This window comes from Carcharodon carcharias, chromosome 1 (assembly GCF_017639515.1).
Source record: "Carcharodon carcharias isolate sCarCar2 chromosome 1, sCarCar2.pri, whole genome shotgun sequence".
Lineage (NCBI taxonomy): Eukaryota > Metazoa > Chordata > Chondrichthyes > Lamniformes > Lamnidae > Carcharodon > Carcharodon carcharias.
The window spans coordinates 264,018,480-264,037,053 of record NC_054467.1 but is presented as its reverse complement, the minus strand read 5'-3'; the positions used below and the strand labels follow the sequence as shown (position 1 = coordinate 264,037,053).

The 18,574-nt window shown below is 48.5% G+C and overlaps 1 protein-coding gene across 3 annotated transcripts in view; it reads left to right on the top strand.

The window, feature by feature from the left end:
• Nucleotides 1-14,465, top strand: part of wdr54 (WD repeat domain 54) — a 447,713-nt gene extending 433,248 nt beyond the window's left edge. The window contains exons 5-11 of one of the 3 annotated variants that reach the window (XM_041193277.1): nt 7,323-7,379; nt 10,692-10,819; nt 11,991-12,091; nt 12,595-12,757; nt 12,885-12,959; nt 13,463-13,590; nt 14,312-14,465. In XM_041193277.1, coding sequence (XP_041049211.1) covers nt 7,323-7,379; nt 10,692-10,819; nt 11,991-12,091; nt 12,595-12,757; nt 12,885-12,959; nt 13,463-13,590; nt 14,312-14,315 — 656 coding nt within the window. In that variant the 3' untranslated portion in view covers nt 14,316-14,465. Of the gene's footprint in view, nt 1-7,322; nt 7,380-10,691; nt 10,820-11,990; nt 12,092-12,594; nt 12,758-12,884; nt 12,960-13,462; nt 13,595-14,311 lie in introns of those variants that run through there. The other 2 variants (XM_041193295.1, XM_041193288.1) reach the window with 2 other exon arrangements.
• Nucleotides 14,466-18,574: the final 4,109 nt, after the last annotated feature.

Genomic DNA, 18,574 nt, shown 5'->3' with positions numbered 1-18,574 from the left:
CTCCAACAGTGCAGTGTTCCCTCAATACTGCCCCCTCAGACAGTGCAGTGTTCCCTCAATGTGCCCCTCTGCAGTGCAGTGTTCCTTCAATACTGCCCCTCTGACAGTGAAGTGTTCCTTCAATACTGCCCCTCCGACTGTGCAGTGTTCCTTCAATACTGCCTCTCCAACAAGGCAGTGTTCCTTCAATACTGCCCCTCCGACAGTGCCGTGTTCCCTCAATTCTGCCCCTCTGACAGTGCAGTGTTCTCTCAGTACTGCCCCTCCGACAGTGCAATGTTCCCTCAATACTGCCCCTCTGACAGCGCAGGGTTACTTCAATACTGCCCCTCTGACAGTGAAGTGTTCCCTCAATACTGCCCCTCCGAAAGTGCAGTGTTCCTTCAATACTGCCCCTCCAACAGTGCAGTGTCCCCTCAATACTGCCCCTCCAACTGTGCAGTGTTCCCACAATACTGCCCCTCTGACAGTGCAGTGTTTCTTCAATACTGCCCCTCCGACATTGCAGTGTTCCTTCAATACTGCCCCTCCGACAGTGCAGTTTTCCCTCAATACTGCCCCTCCGAAAGTGCAGTGTTGCTTCAATACTGCCCCTCCGACAGTGCAGTGTTCCCTCAATACTGCCCCTCCGACAGTGCACTGTTCCCTCAATACTGCCCAGCCGACAGTGCAGTGTTCCTTCAATACTGCCCCTCTGACAGTGCAGTATTCCCTCAATACGGCCCGTCCGACAGTGCAGTGTTCCTTCAATAATGCCCCTCCGTCAGTGAATTGTTCCCTCAATATGCCCCTCTGACAGTGCAGTGTTCCTTCAATACTGCCCCTCCGACAGTGCAGTGTTCCCTCAATACCGCCCCTCCGACAGTGCAGTGTTCCTTCAATACTGCCCCTCCAACAAGGCAGTGTACCTTCAATACTGCCCTTCTGACAGTGGAGCGTTCCCTCAATACTGCCCGTATGACAGTGCAGTGTTCCCTCAGTACTGCCCCTCCAACAGTGCAGTGTTCCCTCAATACTGCCCCCTCAGACAGTGCAGTGTTCCCTCAATGTGCCCCTCTGCAGTGCAGTGTTCCTTCAATACTGCCCCTCTGACAGTGAAGTGTTCCTTCAATACTGCCCCTCCGACTGTGCAGTGTTCCTTCAATACTGCCTCTCCAACAAGGCAGTGTTCCTTCAATACTGCCCCTCCGACAGTGCCGTGTTCCCTCAATACTGCCCCTCTGACAGTGCAGTGTTCCCTCAGTACTGCCCCTCTGACAGTGCAATGTTCCCTCAATACTGCCCCTCTGACAGCGCAGGGTTACTTCAATACTGCCCCTCTGACAGTGAAGTGTTCCCTCAATACTGCCCCTCCGAAAGTGCAGTGTTCCTTCAATACTGCCCCTCCAACAGTGCAGTGTTCCCTCAATACTGCCCTTCCAACTGTGCAGTGTTCCCACAATACTGCCCCTCTGACAGTGCAGTGTTCCTTCAATACTGCCCCTCCGACATTGCAGTGTTCCTTCAATACTGCCCCTCCGACAGTGCAGTTTTCCCTCAATACTGCCCCTCCGAAAGTGCAGTGTTGCTTCAATACTGCCCCTCCGACAGTGCAGTGTTCCCTCAATACAGCCCCTCCGACATTGCACTGTTCCCTCAATACTGCCCAGCCGACAGTGCAGTGTTCCTTCAATACTGCCCCTCTGACAGTGCAGTATTCCCTCAATACGGCCCCTCCGACAGTGCAGTGTTCCTTCAATAATGCCCCTCCGTCAGTGAAGTGTTCCCTCAATATGCCCCTCTGACAGTGCAGTGTTCCTTCAATAATGCCCCTCCGACAGTGCAGTGTTCCACCAATACTGCCCCTCTGAGAGTGCAGTGTTCTTTCAATACTGCCCCTCCGACAGTGCAGTGTTCCTTCAATACTGCCCCTCCGACAGTGCAGTGTTCCTACAATACTGCCCCTCCGACAGTGCACTGTTCCTTCAATAGCAACCCTCCTCTAGTGCAGTGTTCCCTCAATATTGTCCCTCTGACAGTGCAGTGTTGCTTCAATACTGGCCCTCCGACAATGCAGTGTTCCCTCAATACTGCCCCTCGGACAGTGCAGTGTTCCCTCAATACTGCCGCTCCGACAGTCCAGTGTTCCCTCAAAATTGCCCTTCCGGCAGTGCAGTGTTCCCTCAACATGCCCCTCCGACAGTGCAGTGTTCCTTCAATACTGCCCCTCTGACAGTGCAGTGTTCCTTCAATACTCCCCCTCTGACAGTGCAGTGTTCCCTTTATACTGCCCCTCCAACAGTGCAGTGTTACCTCAGTACTGCCCCTCCGACAGTGCAGTGTTCCCTGAAAACTGCCCCTCCGAACCTACAGCGTTCCCTCAATTCTGTCCTCCGACAGTGCAGTGTTCCCTCAATACTGCCCGTCCAACAGTGCACTGTTCTCTCTAAACTGCCCCTCCGGCATTGCAGTGTTCCCTCAATGTTCCCCTCCGACAATGCAGTGTTCCTTCATTACTGCCCCACTGACAGTGCAGTGTTCCATCATTACTGCCCCTCCGACAGTGCAGTGTTTCCTCAATACTGCCCGTCCGACAGTGCAGTGTTCCTTCAATACTGCCCCTCCGACAGTGCAGTGTTCCATCAATACTGCCCCTCTGAGAGTGCAGTGTTCTTTCAATACTGCCCCTCCGACAGTGCAGTGTTCCTTCAATACTGCCCCTCCGACAGTGTAGTGTTCCTACAATACTGCACCTCCGACAGTGCACTGTTCCTTCAATAGCAACCCTCCTCTAGTGCAGTGTTCCCTCAATACTGTCCCTCTGACAGTGCAGTGTTCCTTCAATACTGGCCCTCCGACAATGCAGTGTTCCCTCAATACTGCACCTCCGACAGTGCAGGGTACCTGCAATACTGCCTCTCTGACAGTGCAATGTTCCCTCAATACTGCCGCTCCTACAGTGCAGTGTTTCCTCAATACTGCCCGTCCGACAGTGCAGTGTTCCTTCAATACTGCCCCTCCGACAGTGCAGCGTTCCTTCAATACTGCCCATCCAACAGTGCAGTGTTCCCTCAGTACTTCCCCTCAGACAGTGCAGTGTTCCTTCAATAATGCCACTCCGACAGTGCAGTGTTCCCTCAATACTGCCCCTCCGACAGTGTGGTGTTCCTTCAATAATGCCCCTCCGACAGTGAAGTGTTCCCTCAATATGCCCTTCTGACAGTGCAGTGCTCCTTCAATACTGCCCCTCTGACAGTCCATTGTTCCTTCAGTACTGCCCCTCCAAGAGTGCAGTGTTCCTTCAATACTGCCCCACCAACAAGGCAGTGTTCCTTCAATACTGCCCCTCTGACAGTGCAGTGTTCCTTCAATACTGCCCCTCCGACAGTACAGTGTTCCCTCAATACTGCCCCTCCGACAGTGCAGTGTTCCTTCAATACTGCCCCTCTGACAGTGCAGTGTTCTTTCAATACTGCCCCTCCGACAGTGCAGTGTTCCTTCAATACTGCCCCTCCGACAGTGCAGTGTTCCTAAAATACTGTCCCTCCGACAGTGCACTGTTCCTTCAATAGCAACCCTCCTCTAGTGCAGTGTTCGCTCAATACTGTCCCTCTGACAGTGCAGTGTTCCTTCAATACCTGCCCTCCGACAGTGCAGGGTTCCTTCAATACTGCCTCTCTGACAGTGCAATGTTCCCTCAATACTGCCCCTCCGACAGTGCAGTGTTCCCTCAATACTGCCGCTCCTACAGTACAGTGTTCCCTCAAAACTGACCCTCCGGCAGTGCAGTGTTCCCTCAACATGCCCCTCCGACAGTACAGTGTTCCTTCAATACTGCCCCTCTGACAGTGCAGTGTTCCCTCAATACTGCCCCTCCAACAGTGCAGTGTTCCTTCAATACTGCCCCTCCGACGGTGCAGTGTTCCCTCTATACTGCCCCTGCGACAGTGCAGGGGTCCTTCAATACTGCCCCTCTGACAGTGCAATGTTCCCTCAATACTGCCCCTCGGACAGTGCAGTGTTCCCTCAATACTGCCGCTCCGACAGTCCAGTGTTCCCTCAAAATTGCCCTTCCGGCAGTGCAGTGTTCCCTCAACATGCCCCTCCGACAGTGCAGTGTTCCTTCAATACTGCCCCTCTGACAGTGCAGTGTTCCTTCAATACTCCCCCTTTGACAGTGCAGTGTTCCTTCAATACTGCCCCTCCGACAGTGCAGTGTTCCTTCAATAATGCCCCTCCGTCAGTGAAGTGTTCCCTCAGTATGCCCCTCTGACAGTGCAGTGTTCCTTCAAACCTGCCCCTCCGACAGTTCAGTGTTCCATCAATACTGCCCCTCTGAGAGTGCAGTGTTCTTTCAATACTGCCCCTCCGACAGTGCAGTGTTCCTTCAATACTGCCCCTCCGACAGTGCAGTGTTCCTACAATACTGCACCTCCGACAGTGCACTGTTCCTTCAATAGCAACCCTCCTCTAGTGCAGTGTTCCCTCAATATTGTCCCTCTGACAGTGCAGTGTTCCTTCAATACTGGCCCTCCGACAATGCAGTGTTCCCTCAATACTGCACCTCCGACAGTGCAGGGTTCCTGCAATACTGCCTCTCTGACAGTGCAATGTTCCCTCAATACTGCCGCTCCTACAGTGCAGTGTTCCCTCAAAACTGCCCCTCCGGCAGTGCAGTGTTCCCTCAACATGCCCCTCCGACAGTACAGTGTTCCTTCAATACTGCCCCTCTGACAGCGCAGTGTTCCATCATTACTGCCCCTCCGACAGTGCAGTGTTCCCTCAAAACTGCCCCTCCGACAGTGCAGTGTTCCCTCAGTACTTCCCCTCAGACAGTGCAGTGTTCCTTCAATAATGCCACTCCGACAGTGCAGTGTTCCCTCAATAATGCCCCTCCGACAGTGCAGTGTTCCTTCAATAATGCCCCTCTGACAGTGAAGTGTTCCCTCAATATGCCCCTCTGACAGTGCAGTGTTCCTGCAATACTGCCCCTCTGACAGTGCAGTGTTCCTTCAATACTGCCCCTCTGACAGTGCAGTGTTCCCTCAATACTGCCCCTCAGACAGTGCAGTGATCCTTCAAGACTGCCCCTCCGACACTGCAGTGTTCCTTCAATACTGCCCCTCCGACAGTGCAGTGATCCTTCAAGACTGCCCCTCCGACAGTGCAGTGTTCCTTCAATACTGCCCCTACAACAAGGCACTTTTCCTTCAATACTGCCCCTCTGACAGTACAGTGTTCCCTCAATACTGCCCCTCTGACAGTGCAGTGTTCCTTCAATACTGCCCCTCTGACGATGCAGTGTTCCTTCAATACTGCCCCTCTGACAGTGCAGTGTTCCTTCAATACTACCCCTCTGACAGTGCAGTGTTCCTTCAATACTGCCCCTCTGACAGTGCAGTGTTCCTTCAATACTGCCCCTCCGACAGTACAGTGTTCCCTCAATACTGCCCCTCCGACAGTGCAGTGTTACTTCAATACTGCCCCTCTGACAGTGCAGTGTTCCATCAATACTGCCCCTCTGAGAGTGCAGTGTTTTTTCAATACTGCCTCTCCGACAGTGCAGTGTTCCTTCAATACTGCCCCTCCGACAGTGCAGTGTTCCTTCAATACTGCCCCTCTGACAGTGCAGTGTTCTTTCAATACTGCCCCTCCGACAGTGCAGTGTTCCTTCAATACTGCCCCTCCGACAGTGCAGTGTTCCTACAATACTGCACCTCCGACAGTGCACTGTTCCTTCAATAGCAACCCTCCTCTAGTGCAGTGTTCCCTCAATACTGTCCCTCTGACAGTGCAGTGTTCCTTCAATACCTGCCCTCCGACAGTGCAGTGTTCCCTCAATACTGCACCTCCGACAGTGCAGGGTTCCTTCAATACTGCCTCTCTGACAGTGCAATGTTCCCTCAATACTGCCCCTCCGACAGTGCAGTGTTCCCTCAATACGTCCGCTCCTACAGTTCAGTGTTCCCTCAAAACTGCCCCTCCGGCAGTGCAGTGTTCCCTCAACATGCCCCTCCGACAGTACAGTGTTCCTTCAATACTGCCCCTCTGACAGTACAGTGTTCCCTCAATACTGCCCCTCCAACAGTGCAGTGTTCCTTCAATACTGCCCCTCCGACGGTGCAGTGTTCCCTCTATACTGCCCCTGCGACAGTGCAGGGGTCCTTCAATACTGCCCCTCTGACATTGCAATATTCCCTCAATACTGCCCCTCGGACAGTGCAGCGTTCCCTCAATACTGCCGCTCCGACAGTCCAGTGTTCCCTCAAAATTGCCCTTCCAGCAGTGCAGTGTTCCCTCAACATGCCCCTCCGACAGTGCAGTGTTCCTTCAATACTGCCCCTCTGACAGTGCAGTGTTCCTTCAATACTCCCCCTCTGACAGTGCAGTGTTCCTTCAATACTGCCCCTCCGACAGTGCAGTGTTCCCTCTATACTTCCCCTCCAACAGTGCAGTGTTACCTCAATACTGCCCCTCTGACAGTGCAGTGTTCCCTGAAAACTGCCCCTCCGAACCTACAGCGTTCCCTCAATTCTGTCCCTCCGACAGTGCAGTGTTCCCTCAATACTGCCCGTCCGACAGTGCACCGTTCTCTCCAAACTGCCCCTCCGGCATTGCAGTGTTCCCTCAATGTTCCGCTCCGACAGTGGAGTGTTCCTTCATTACTGCCCCTCTGACAGTGCAGTGTTCCATCATTACTGCCCCTCCGACAGTGCAGTGTTCCCTCAAAACTGCCCCTCCGACAGTGCAGTGTTCCCTCAGTACTTCCCCTCAGACAGTGCAGTGTTCCTTCAATAATGCCACTCCGACAGTGCAGTGTTCCCTCAATACTGCCCCTCCGACAGTGCAGTGTTCCTTCAATAATGCCCCTCTGACAGTGAAGTGTTCCCTCAATATGCCCCTCTGACAGTGCAGTGTTCCCTCAATACTGCCCCTCCGTCAGTGCAGTGTTCCTTCAATACTGCCCCTCTGACAGTGCAGTATTCATTCAATACTGCCCTTCTATCAGAGCAGCCTTCCCCACTACTGAAAGGGCAGTCCTCCCCTAGTACTACTGGGAACATCCTGATGCTGTGACTGACTTCAGTAGAAATGCAAATCCATTTTTTCTGTCTTTCATTGGCTTTCTTTGTAGTTCTTACTCAGTTTGCTCCTTCAGTAAGTGATAGTGTTTGAAGATTGGGTGTGAAAGGTTTTGTGCTAGATGAAGGGTTTGCACTTGCTGAGTGGGTCGGTGATGTAGTCATCTAAATGGGGAAGATTTGTCACTCACAGTGACTCATTCCTGGCGCTGGACACTCTGATGGAGAAGAATTCCAGGTTGTCTCTCTTCCTTTCCCCAGCAGAGGCTGTGTTTGCCCGAGGAATTGCAGCAACAAGGAGCCACTTTATCTGTGTGGGTGAGTACTGTTCCCATATTTTCACACAAATGATAACAATGGAAACAGGCCATAATGCCCAACCAGTCAGTGTTAGTATTTATCCTCCACACAAGCAGTAATCCTAATCCCACATGTTTGCAATGGACCTGCATTCCTTTGCTTCACTCACCTTTCCAACCTATTGTGAACATCCGGCATGGCCTCTGTTTTAGTCACCGACTCCAGTGTTGCCTTCCACAGTCCCTCAACCCTCTGTATAAATAAACATTTCTCCTACTCTCTGTCCAAAATCATTTGCATTTAATCTTCTATCTATGTCCCCTTGTACTAGACCCACAATCATTGGAAATGGTCTGTTGGTCTTAGCTTGGTTGTTCATCAGTCCCAGTCCATATCCTCTTTCACAGTATTGATATAAGTGGAACACATGGACAATGTGGTTCTGATCTGTCAATTGTCAACAGTTATTAAGTCAGCTAGATCACCTTGAATGGGCTCCGATCCCTTTATGAACATTTGAACTTGTGTACTGACCTGTGTGAAATATCTTATAACTTTCTTCCTATCAAATTTTAAGTATCTTTGCTGTTGTGTCTTGTAGTTGGGAGGTATTGGTACCATGAATTGGGAGGCCAGATGTGTGTTAACATTGTGTGATTATAGTCTATCCTGTGGTACAGGACCCATTTCCCCACCTCAACCCTGATCTTTACAATGGTAATCTGCTGCCTCTTAGGCCAGATCATATCTCCCTGTGTCTCCAAGTAAGTGCTGCTCATGCCAGAACTCTGACTTGAACATCAGTGTTCTGTGAGCTAACATTGCCACCTGGCATATTTGGATCATCCAGCTCGACATTCTTTTATTTTTCGAGCTTTTTCAACAATCTGTGATTCTTCGAACAACTGAATTCCTCCCTGCCTGCTTATTTCACTAGTTGCTCTCTCTCTCATACCTCCACCCTTTCTCTCTGCCATCTGCTGCATCAATCTTCTTCAATCTGCTCTCTTTTTTCCCTTGGTTTCCTTCTGACTATGAAAATGTTAATACCAGATCGATGTTGTTGGGTGGGTAGAGTTTTGTTTTATTCATTGAAGGGATGTGGGCTTCGCTGGGTGGGCCCGCATTTATTGCCCATCCCTAGTTGCCCTTGAGAAGGTGGTGGTGAGCTGTCTTCTTGAACCGCTGCAGTCTATGTGGTGTAGGTACACCCACAGTGCTGTTAGGGAGGGAGTTCCAGGATTTTAACTCAGCAACACTGAAGGAACGGCAATATGTTTCCAAGTCAGGATGGTGAGTGGCTTGGAGGGGAATTTGCAGGCGGTGATGTTCCCATGCATTTGTTGCCCTTGACCTTCTAGGTGGTAGGTATTGTGGATTTGGAAGGTCCTGTCAAATGAGCCTTGGTGAGTTGCTGCAGTGCATCTTGCATAGGGTAAACACTGCTGCTACTGCGCATCAGTGGTGGCGAGAATGAATATTTAAGTTGGTGGATAAGGTGCCAATCAAGTGTTCAGCTTTGTCCAGAATGGTGTCAAGCTACTTGAATGTTGTTTCCAAGCAAATGGAAAATATTCCATCACGCTCCTGATTTGTGCCTTGTAGACAGTGAACAGGCTTTGGAGAGTCAGGAGGTGAGTTACTCATTGCAGGGTTCCTAGCCTCTGAACTGCTCTTGCAGCCACAGTATTTATATGGCTAGTCCAGTTCAGTTTCTGGTCAATGGTAACCCCCAGGATGTTGATAGTGGGGGATTCAGTGATGGTAGTGCCATTGAATGTCAAGGAGAGATGGTTAGATTCTCTGTTGTTGAAGATGATCATTGCCTGGCATTTGTGTGGCACAAATATTACTTGCCAGTTGTCAGCCTAAGCCTAGATATTGCCCAGGTTTTGCTGCGTTTGCACATGGACTGCTTCAGTATCTGAGGAGTTGCAAATGTTGCTGAACATTGTGCAATCATCAGTGAACATCCCCACTTTTGATCTTATGATGGAAGGAAGTTCATTGATGAAGCAGCTGAAGATGGTTGGGCCGAGGACACTGCCCTGAGGAACTGCTGCAGTGATGTCCTGGAGCTGAGATGACTGACCTCCAACAACCACAACCATCTTCCTTCGTGCTAGGTATGACTCCAAGCAGAGGAGAGTCGTCCCCCCCACCATTCCCATTGACTCCAGTTTTGCTCGGGCTTCTTGATGCCACATTCCATCGAATGCTGCCTTGATGTCAAGAGCAGTCACCCTGATGTCCCCTCTTGTGTTCACATGGAGTGAATTGAATTGGCTGGATACTGGCATCACTGATGCTGGGGAACTCAGAAAATGGGTCATCCATTTGGAACTTCTGGCTGAATATGGTTATAAATCTTCCAGTTTTGTCTTTTGCACTATATGCTGGGCTCCCCCATCACTGAAGATGGGGATATTTTAGAGTCTCCTTGTCCAGTTAGCAGTTTAATTGTCCACCACCATTCAAGACTGGATGTGGCAGGAGTGCAGAGCTTGGATCTGCTCCTTTGGTTGTAGGATCAATTAGCTCTGCCTATCACTTGCTGCTTTTGCTGTTTGGCATGTAAGTATTCCTGTGTTATAGCTTCACCAGGCTGACATCTCATTTTTAGGTATGCCTGGTGCTGCTCCTGGCATGCCCTCCTGCACTCTTCATTGCACCAGGGTTGATTCCCACCTTGGTGGTAATGGCAGAGCGGGGGGTATGCAGGTTACAGATTGTGATTGAATATAATTCTTCTGCTGCTGATGGCCCACAACTCCTCAAGGATTCACAGTTTTGAGCTGCTAAATCTGTTCAATATCTATCCCGCTTAGCATAGTGATAGTGCACACTGAGGGTATGCTCAGTGTCAAGTTGAGACTTTGTCTTCACAGAGACTGTGCGGTGGTTTCTCCTACCTTTACTACATTGACAGATAGATCTGTGACAGATTGATGAGGGAAAGGTCAAGTAGGTTTCCCACTTGTTGGTTCCTGAATGATGGACATTGAATTTCCCTGCCCAGAGTATATGCTGTGTCCTTGCCACCCTCAGTGTTGCTTCCAAGTTGTTCCACAGTACTGGTGCTCTCTCACCTGACACAGACATAATGTTGGGAACATTCAATGGGTCAGACAGCATCTGTGGAGAACAAACAAGTTCATGCTTTGAATGCACAAACTCTGTAGCTAATCTCTTCTCAGACAATGCCTTACCTGCTGGTGTTTCCCACATTTCTCCGATTTTGCTTCAGTTTGCAACCTGCAGTGTTTTATACTTTGCTCCCTAACTCCTCCATTCCTGAGGCGTCCTAAGTGTGTATTTCTTTCATTATAGGCTCCTCAGCAGGATCCATCCTCGTCTTCAATATCCCTCCGAAAGGAACAAACATCACCGTGTCTGAAGTGCTGGAGCAGCACAGGGACCCGATCACTGAGGTTGCGTGTGATTGTTCTGAGGATAAGGTGACAGTACAATCCTAGATGTGAAGTCTTTGGGAACATTTGGTTTTTGAGGGAAGTTGGGGTGGAAATTGTGGAGACACTGGCTGTAATTTTCCAAATCCTCCTTAGATACCAGGTGACACCAGAGGACTGGAGAATTGTAACCGTTACACCCTCATTCAAAAAAAGGTGTAAGGATAAAACCAGCAGCAGTCAGTTCAACCTCAGAGGTGGGCAAGCTTCTAAAAACGATAGGCAGGATTTTCCAGCCCCACATGCTGCCGGGATTGTCAAGGCCCGCCAAAAGTGAATGGACTTTCGGCTGGGCCGCCACAACCCCCGTGGCGGGGGCCAGAAAACCCAGGCTGATGACCCAGGACAATATTAACAGTCAATGGGTCAAAATTGTGGAATTCCCTCCCTTACTGCACTATGGGTGTACCTGCACCAGATGGATTGCAGTGTCTCAAGAAGGCGGCTCAGCATGACCTTCTTAAGGGCAATTAGGGATGGACAACAAAGGCTGGTCTTGCTCATGATGCCAAAGCTCCATGAGTGAATGATCTAAAAAAACTATCAAATCGCAATCACTTAAACATCTCTATTAGATCTCTAGTAGACCCTCTAAACTTGAAGGAATACAAGTTCTATTAATGTAACCTGTTCTGACAATTTAATCTTTAGCCCAGTCTAATTCAGGCGTATCTGCAATGTATCCCATCCAAGGCCAATATATGTTTTCTGAGATGGGATGCCCAGACTGACTGCAGTACTCCACATGGGGTCTGACCAGAGCTGATGCATAACTCATAGGGCGGGATTTTCCAGCTCGCCCACTGCTGGGATTGTCTGGCCCTGCTGAAAGTCTATGGACTTTTGGCTGGCTGCCAAATCTCCCTAGGCACATTCCACCAATACGGGGCCAGAAAATCCCAACCATAGTCTCACTTTTGCAAACAATCCTTGCTGAGATGAAAGCCAGCATTCGATTAACCTATTGAAGGTGCTTTAGGTACAATCGGATCTAAGTATGTGCCATCTGGGAGGTCAGGCAAGGCAGTTAAGCAGGGCTCTTGGCACAGGTGCAGCATGAGTCCTGATCCAGCATTCTACCAAATAATCCCAGTTATTCCTGTGTTTCCAGTGATAAAATGCTGTACTGGGATTGACTGATGCTGGTTTGAATCTATAGGAGTGTACTGCAGATCTGGTGACAGCTGATGACTCTGGGATCCTGTGTATCTGGAAATCAGGGGAAGACTTTAAATTAATTTACAAGATTGCAGCTTATGGGTAAGTGATGTTCAAGTCTTTCTCTCATTCCAACAGTCAGGGTATCAGCTAATAGAGTAACAGGAAGCTTATTGATAATTACTGATTGTGCTGTTAGAGAGAGACTGTCAAGGGTGTTTAGTGTCTCAAATACTGAACCAGTGACGCAGAGCTTGTGAGTTCAAATCTCAACATAACGAGGTAGGGTTTTTTTTTGTCATGCAAACTCAGCTGGTTCACTATGATAGCCTTACCTGGCTTGGGACATACAAACTCCACATAGTGCAATAATGGCCACTTACATTTATATCTTATCTCATTGAACTGTCTCAAAGTGATTTATTTGGAGTGCTCTGAAGTTCGTAGACAGTAATTTTACAGGAGCATGCTGCTTTTTGGTGATGTTTAGAGGGAACGGTATTGATCAAAACACTGGCACAGTTGCCTGGTTCTCTTCCAGTAGTACCAGGGGATTGTGACCCACCACCATCAGTACTAACCAGCTGATCATTACCTGTTCCCAGGAGCACTTGCTCATCTGTGAAGATGTGGAGTGGGATCATCACAGCCGGCTATGGGAGTGGCCAGATCTTGATTTACGACGCAACGACCGGTACATTACACGTGGAAGTGAACGCTCACACACGCTGGATCTGCACACTTGATATTGCCTCTGAAAGTGGAAAGGTAACCTCAAGCTGCTTTCTATTTCTGTCTGTCTGATACTGACAGGCTGCCTGCTCTGTCTGCTTTGTGGCTCCCTTAACCAGTCAGATCGTTCACATCAAATAATGAACTCCCTGTCTCCACACAGCTGCTGTCAGGGGGTGAGGATTCATTTCTCAGGATCTGGAGAATCTATCGGAACCCAGAGTCCAACACCATCGAGGTAAGTAGGGCTCAGTGTTGCTCATTGCACCATTATGCTAAATCAAATGTTAAGTTCAAGAAGGTTTAAAGCATGTTTACATTCAGTAGTTTATCCCTAGCTTATATATTCCATGTTGCATACTGGTCAATCGGTCAGGGCTGTGCCAAACCACTTACCTAATTCCAGTAGTGCTAGATCTCTGCTTTCTACTGATATATCATTTCAGACACCTGACTGCAGGCCGAGGCTGCGATTGAGGCCTAGGTTGGAGAGGCTGGGACTGTGATTGAGGCCTAGAATGGAGAGGCCTGGTCTTTGATTGAGCCTGGAATGGAGAGGCCTGGGCTGTTGATTGAGGCCTAGAATGTTGAGCCTGGGACTGTGATTGAGGCCTGGAATGTAGCTGTAACAAGGATGCTGCAGATTGAGATCCATCAAATATGAAGGCAAAGGCTGAGCCAGAAATGTTATCTCCAGCTCATGACTTTCCAAGGATATAATGAGACACCTTTTCTTCTCAGGTGGAGCACGAGCACATGGAATGTGTAACTGATGTTCAGATCTGCGGAGCCAAATTCTGTGACCCCGAAGGAACTGCCTTTGCAGTGACAGGATATGACCTGAGTGAGATCATTCGTTATGTCCTGGTGTAAGTGTCCGAGGGATGGGAGTGAAATCCCAGGTGCTGGGAGACTCTACTAGGGGAGAGAGCACAGGTATCAGAGCTTGGGGAGTTTAACAGGGACCTCTGAATGTCACAGTATTACATGTCAGGCTGCAGCCTCCCATATCTGCCTATGTAATTTGGTTCTTATTCATGGGTTTTGGAAACTGTGAAGTGTTTTGGTTTCTTTTCTTATTTGTTGCTTCCACACTGCAGAAAAACAACTTCTTTACAGTACCCCCAATAGAGACGGTTTCTCATTGTGAATTATCACTGATCTTCATGTTAGTAAGTGGTTCTGGTAATATAGTGGTTAGGTTCCTGGACCAGTATTCCCAATGACTGGACAGAGAACAGGTGAGTTTCAATCCCACCACAATGTCCTGAGACTGAGATGATTGACCTCCAGCAACCACAACCATCTTCCTTTGTGCTAGGTATGACTCCAACCAGTAGAGAGTTTTCCCCGATTCCCATTGACTTCAATTTGACTAAAGCTTCTTGATGGCACACTCAGTTAAATATGCCTTGATGTCAAGGGCAGTCACTTCCACTCGGCTCTTTGATCCATGTTTGGGCCAAGGTTGTAATGAAAGCTGGAGCCAAGTGGCCCTAATGGAACCCAAGCTTATTTTTTGTGAGGTGCTTATTGCTGTATAAGTGCTGCTTGATAGCTCTGCTGACAACACCTTCCATCACTTTGCAGATGATCGAGAGTAGACTGAAGGGTGATTGATGGTCGGATTGGATTGGAGCTGCTTTTTGTGAACAGGATCTACCTGGGCAATTTTCCACTTTATCAGATAGATGCTGGTGTTGTTGCAGTTTAGTATGTAAATAAAAAGCTAGTCTCACTAAAATGACTGTGAATCTGTCTGATTGTTATTTTTAAAAAAAAGCTTCTCTAAAGGTCCTTCGGAAACTTGCTACCCTTACTCACTTAGGCCAATATGACACTCCTGATCCAAACCATTATCGGTGATTCAAAAGGCAGGTCACCACCACCTTGGCAGCTTAGGATGGGCAAGTAATACTGATCTTGCCATTGACACCCATATCCTAAGAATTAATTAGAAAGGGAAAGGGAAGCTTGTGTCAAAAGTTCTCATGATTAAATTGTAAAAATGTTTAGTTTTTATATTCAGTTGTAGATATTCAGTGTTAGACTTTATTGTTACATTTCCTTGGTGTTTATTAAAGAAAACATTTGCTCATTTCTTCTTTGAATGATGTTGTGGATGAGAATAACTGGGTGATCTTGTATTTAGATCATTGAGCTGACAGTGTAACATCAGCATATGTAAGTTATCTGCTTTTAATAAATGTAACTTGTCTTGGCATATGCAAGTGTAAATTGCTGAAAAAGCCCAATCAACACTCTCTCCTCATACAGTATAAATTGTTGTTCCCTTTACATTTGCGAATTGTCCTGATGAATTCAAGATGAAAAGCTTCGACAAAAATGTCTTTTTTCATCAATACTTAAGTTCTGTACTACCAAGCGACTGCAAGTATAAATTGCTAAGTGTATGGATCTTCCAAAATATGAAGCATGTACTTTGCAGTGTATCAGTGAGAGGGTTTCTTTATGTCCTTGTCGGATGAGCCACCTCAAATTGTAGGGTTGAAAAGCAATTGTTTCTGAAAACTATAGTTAAAATAAAATTAGTTGCTGGGTCACAGCGTAAATAGAAGTAGGAGTAAGCCATCATCAGTGGATCATCCGTTGGCATCCTTCTGAGGTCCCCAGCATCACAGCTATTTCATTCAGTCCATGGGATATCGAGAATCGTGATTGTGGACCCCAATAACATGCGGATTCAGCAATGGTAATGCCATTGAATGTGAAGGGGAGATCTTGTTGGAGATGGACATTGCCAGGCACTTGCGTGGTACCAATATTACTTGCCACTTATCAGCAAAATTGACTCTAGACCCCATGAAGTTTCATGACATCTGGTCAAACATGGGCAAGGAAACCTCCTGCTGATTAACACTTACTGCCCACCCTCTGCTAATGAATCAGTGCTCCCCCATGGTGAACACCAATTGGAAGAAGCACTGAGGGTGGCAAGGGCACCACAACTGACCGAGCTTGTCGAATCCTCAAGAACATAGCTGCTAGTCTGGGTCTACTGCAGGTGGTGAGGGAACCAACAAGAGGGAAAAACATACTTGACCTCATCCTCACCAACATGCCTGTTGCAGATGCATCTGTCTATGACAGTATCGGTAGGAGTGACAGTCCTTGTGGAAACAAAGTCCCATCTTCACATGGAGGATACCTCCCATCATGTTGTGTGGCACTGCCACTGTGCTAAATGTGATAGACTTCAAACTGATGTAGCAACTCAAGACTGGGCAATCATGAGGCACTGTCGGCAATCAGCAGCAGAAAGTTGTGCTCAACCACGATCTGAAACCTCATTAGCCAGCCTATCCCCCACGCTACCATTACCACCAAGCCAGGGGATTGACCCTGGTTCAATAAAAATGAGGTGCAAATCTGGTGAAGCTAAAAGACAGGACTACTTGTGTGCCAAACAGCATAAGCAGCAAGTGATAGACAAAGCTAAGAGATTCCACAACCAACGGAACAGATTTAAGCTCTGCAGTCCTGCCACATCCAGTTGTGAATGGTGGCGGACAATTAAACAACTCCACAAATATCCCCATCCTCAATGATGGAGGAGCCCGGCACATCAGTGCAAAAGAAAAGGCTGAAGCATTCGCGACAATCTTTAGCCAAACTCGACCTCCTTCAGAGGTCACCAGCATCAGACTTCAACCAAATTGATTCACTCCATATGATATCGAGAAATGGCTGAAGACACTGGATACTGTAAAGGCTATGAGCCCTGACAACATTTCGGCAATATTGCTGAAGACGTGCTCCAGAACTTGCCGCGCCCGTGGCCAAGCTGTTCCAGTACAGCTACAACACTGGCATCCACCCGGCTATGTGGAAAATCGCCCAAGTATGTACTGTACACAAAAGAGGGACAAATCCAATCTGGTCAATTAGTGCCCCATCAGTCTACTCTCGATCATCAGTAATGGAAGGGGTCATCAACAGTGCTATCAAGTGGCACTAGCTGAGCAATAACCTGCTCACTGATGCCCATTTTGGGTTTCGCCAGCACCACTCAGCTTTGGTTCAAACATGGACAAAAGAGCTGAACTCTCAAGGTGAGGTGAGAGTGTCTGCCCTTGACATCAAGGCTGCATTTGTCCGAGCGTGGCATCAAGGAGCCCTAGCAAAACTGGAGTCAAAGGGAATCAGGGGGAAAACTCTCCACTGTTTGGAGTCATATCTAGCACAAAGGAAGACGGCTGTGTTGTTGGAGGCCAGTCATCTCAGCTCAGGACATCACTGCAGGAGGTCCTCAGGGTACTGTCCTAGACCCAATAATCTTCAGCTGCTTCTTCAATGACCTTCCTTCCATCCTAAGGTCAGAAGTGAGGATGTCCGCTGATGATTGCACAATTTGTTACTCCTCAAATACTGAAGCAGCTCATGTCCAAATGTAGCAGAGCCTGGACAATATCCAGGCTTAAGCTGACAAGTGGCAAGTAACATTCATGCCACACAATTGTCTAGCAATGACCATCTCTAACAAGCGAGAATCTAACCATCGCCACTTGACATTCAATGGCATTACCATCGCTGAAACCCCACTATCAACATCCTGCTGGTTACCATTAACCAGAAACTGAACTGGACTAGCCATATAAATGTTGTGGCTGCAACAGCAGGTCAGAGACTAGGAATCTTGTGGCAGTAATTCACCTCCTGATTCCCCAAAGCCTGCCAACCATCATGGAATACTCCCTGCTTGCCTGGGTGAGTGCAGCTCCAACAACAATCAGAAAGCTTGACACCATCCAGGACAAAGCAGCTCACTTGATTGGCTCCACAGCCACAAACATTCACTCCCTCCGCCACCAACGCACAGTGGCAGCAGTGTGTACCATTTAGAAGATGAACTCATCAAGGCTCCTTAGATAGCACTTTCTAAACCTACAACTAGTACCAACTATAAGGACAAGGACAGCAGATACATGACAACTCCACCACCTGGAAGTTTCCCTCCAAGTCACTCACCATCCTGACGAAAAGATATCACCGTTCCTTCACTGTCGCTGGGTCAAAATCCTGGCACTCCTTCCCTAACAGCACTGTGGGTGTACCTACACCACATGGACTGCAGTGGTTCAAGAAGGCAGCTCACCACCAGCTTCTCAAGGAATGGGCAATAAATGCTGGCCTTACCAGTGAGGCCCACATCCCTTGAATGAATAAAAACAATGTTCCAGATGGGAATTTGTTGAGGGGACATGTTTGATGCTTGAATGCACGGGGAACATTGCATCACTGGAACATCCATTGAATCCATGAGACTTGGAGATGGAATGAAGCTGATCTCTTTACAAAAGTGCAAAGTATACACAATGAGTGAATACCCATGGCACCGTGCATTCAACACATTGTAATTTTCCTAACCCGATGCATCCCCGACATCTGCAGCAGAGGCAGAGACAACCTACTGACTGCTACATTTATTGTCTGAGATGACTTTGGTGGGCATCCTGTGAAGGCCCAAAGCCTTGAGGGCCCCATCCTGCTAAGTATCTCCTGCTCTGGAGCAGGTGGGCCCTCCTCGACTGACCTGGCGAAGGAGGTGGGGTCACTGGCAGAGGGGAGTTGGAGCGGCAGGGCACTCTTGCAGTGTCGTGGGAGGATTCCCCCGGGTGCCTGGCTGGCACTCTTCTTCCCTGTGAGGCTGAAGAAACCCTCTCTGACTCCTTGAGAAGAAGGGACACCTGGAGGAAGATCGATGAGGTGCAGCAATCACCATGGGGATTTTAATCTGCATACCGACTGAGATATTTGAATGGGCAAACGTAGTCTAGATGAGGAATTTATAGAATCTTTTTGGGATGGTTTCTTAGAACAGCACATTTTGGC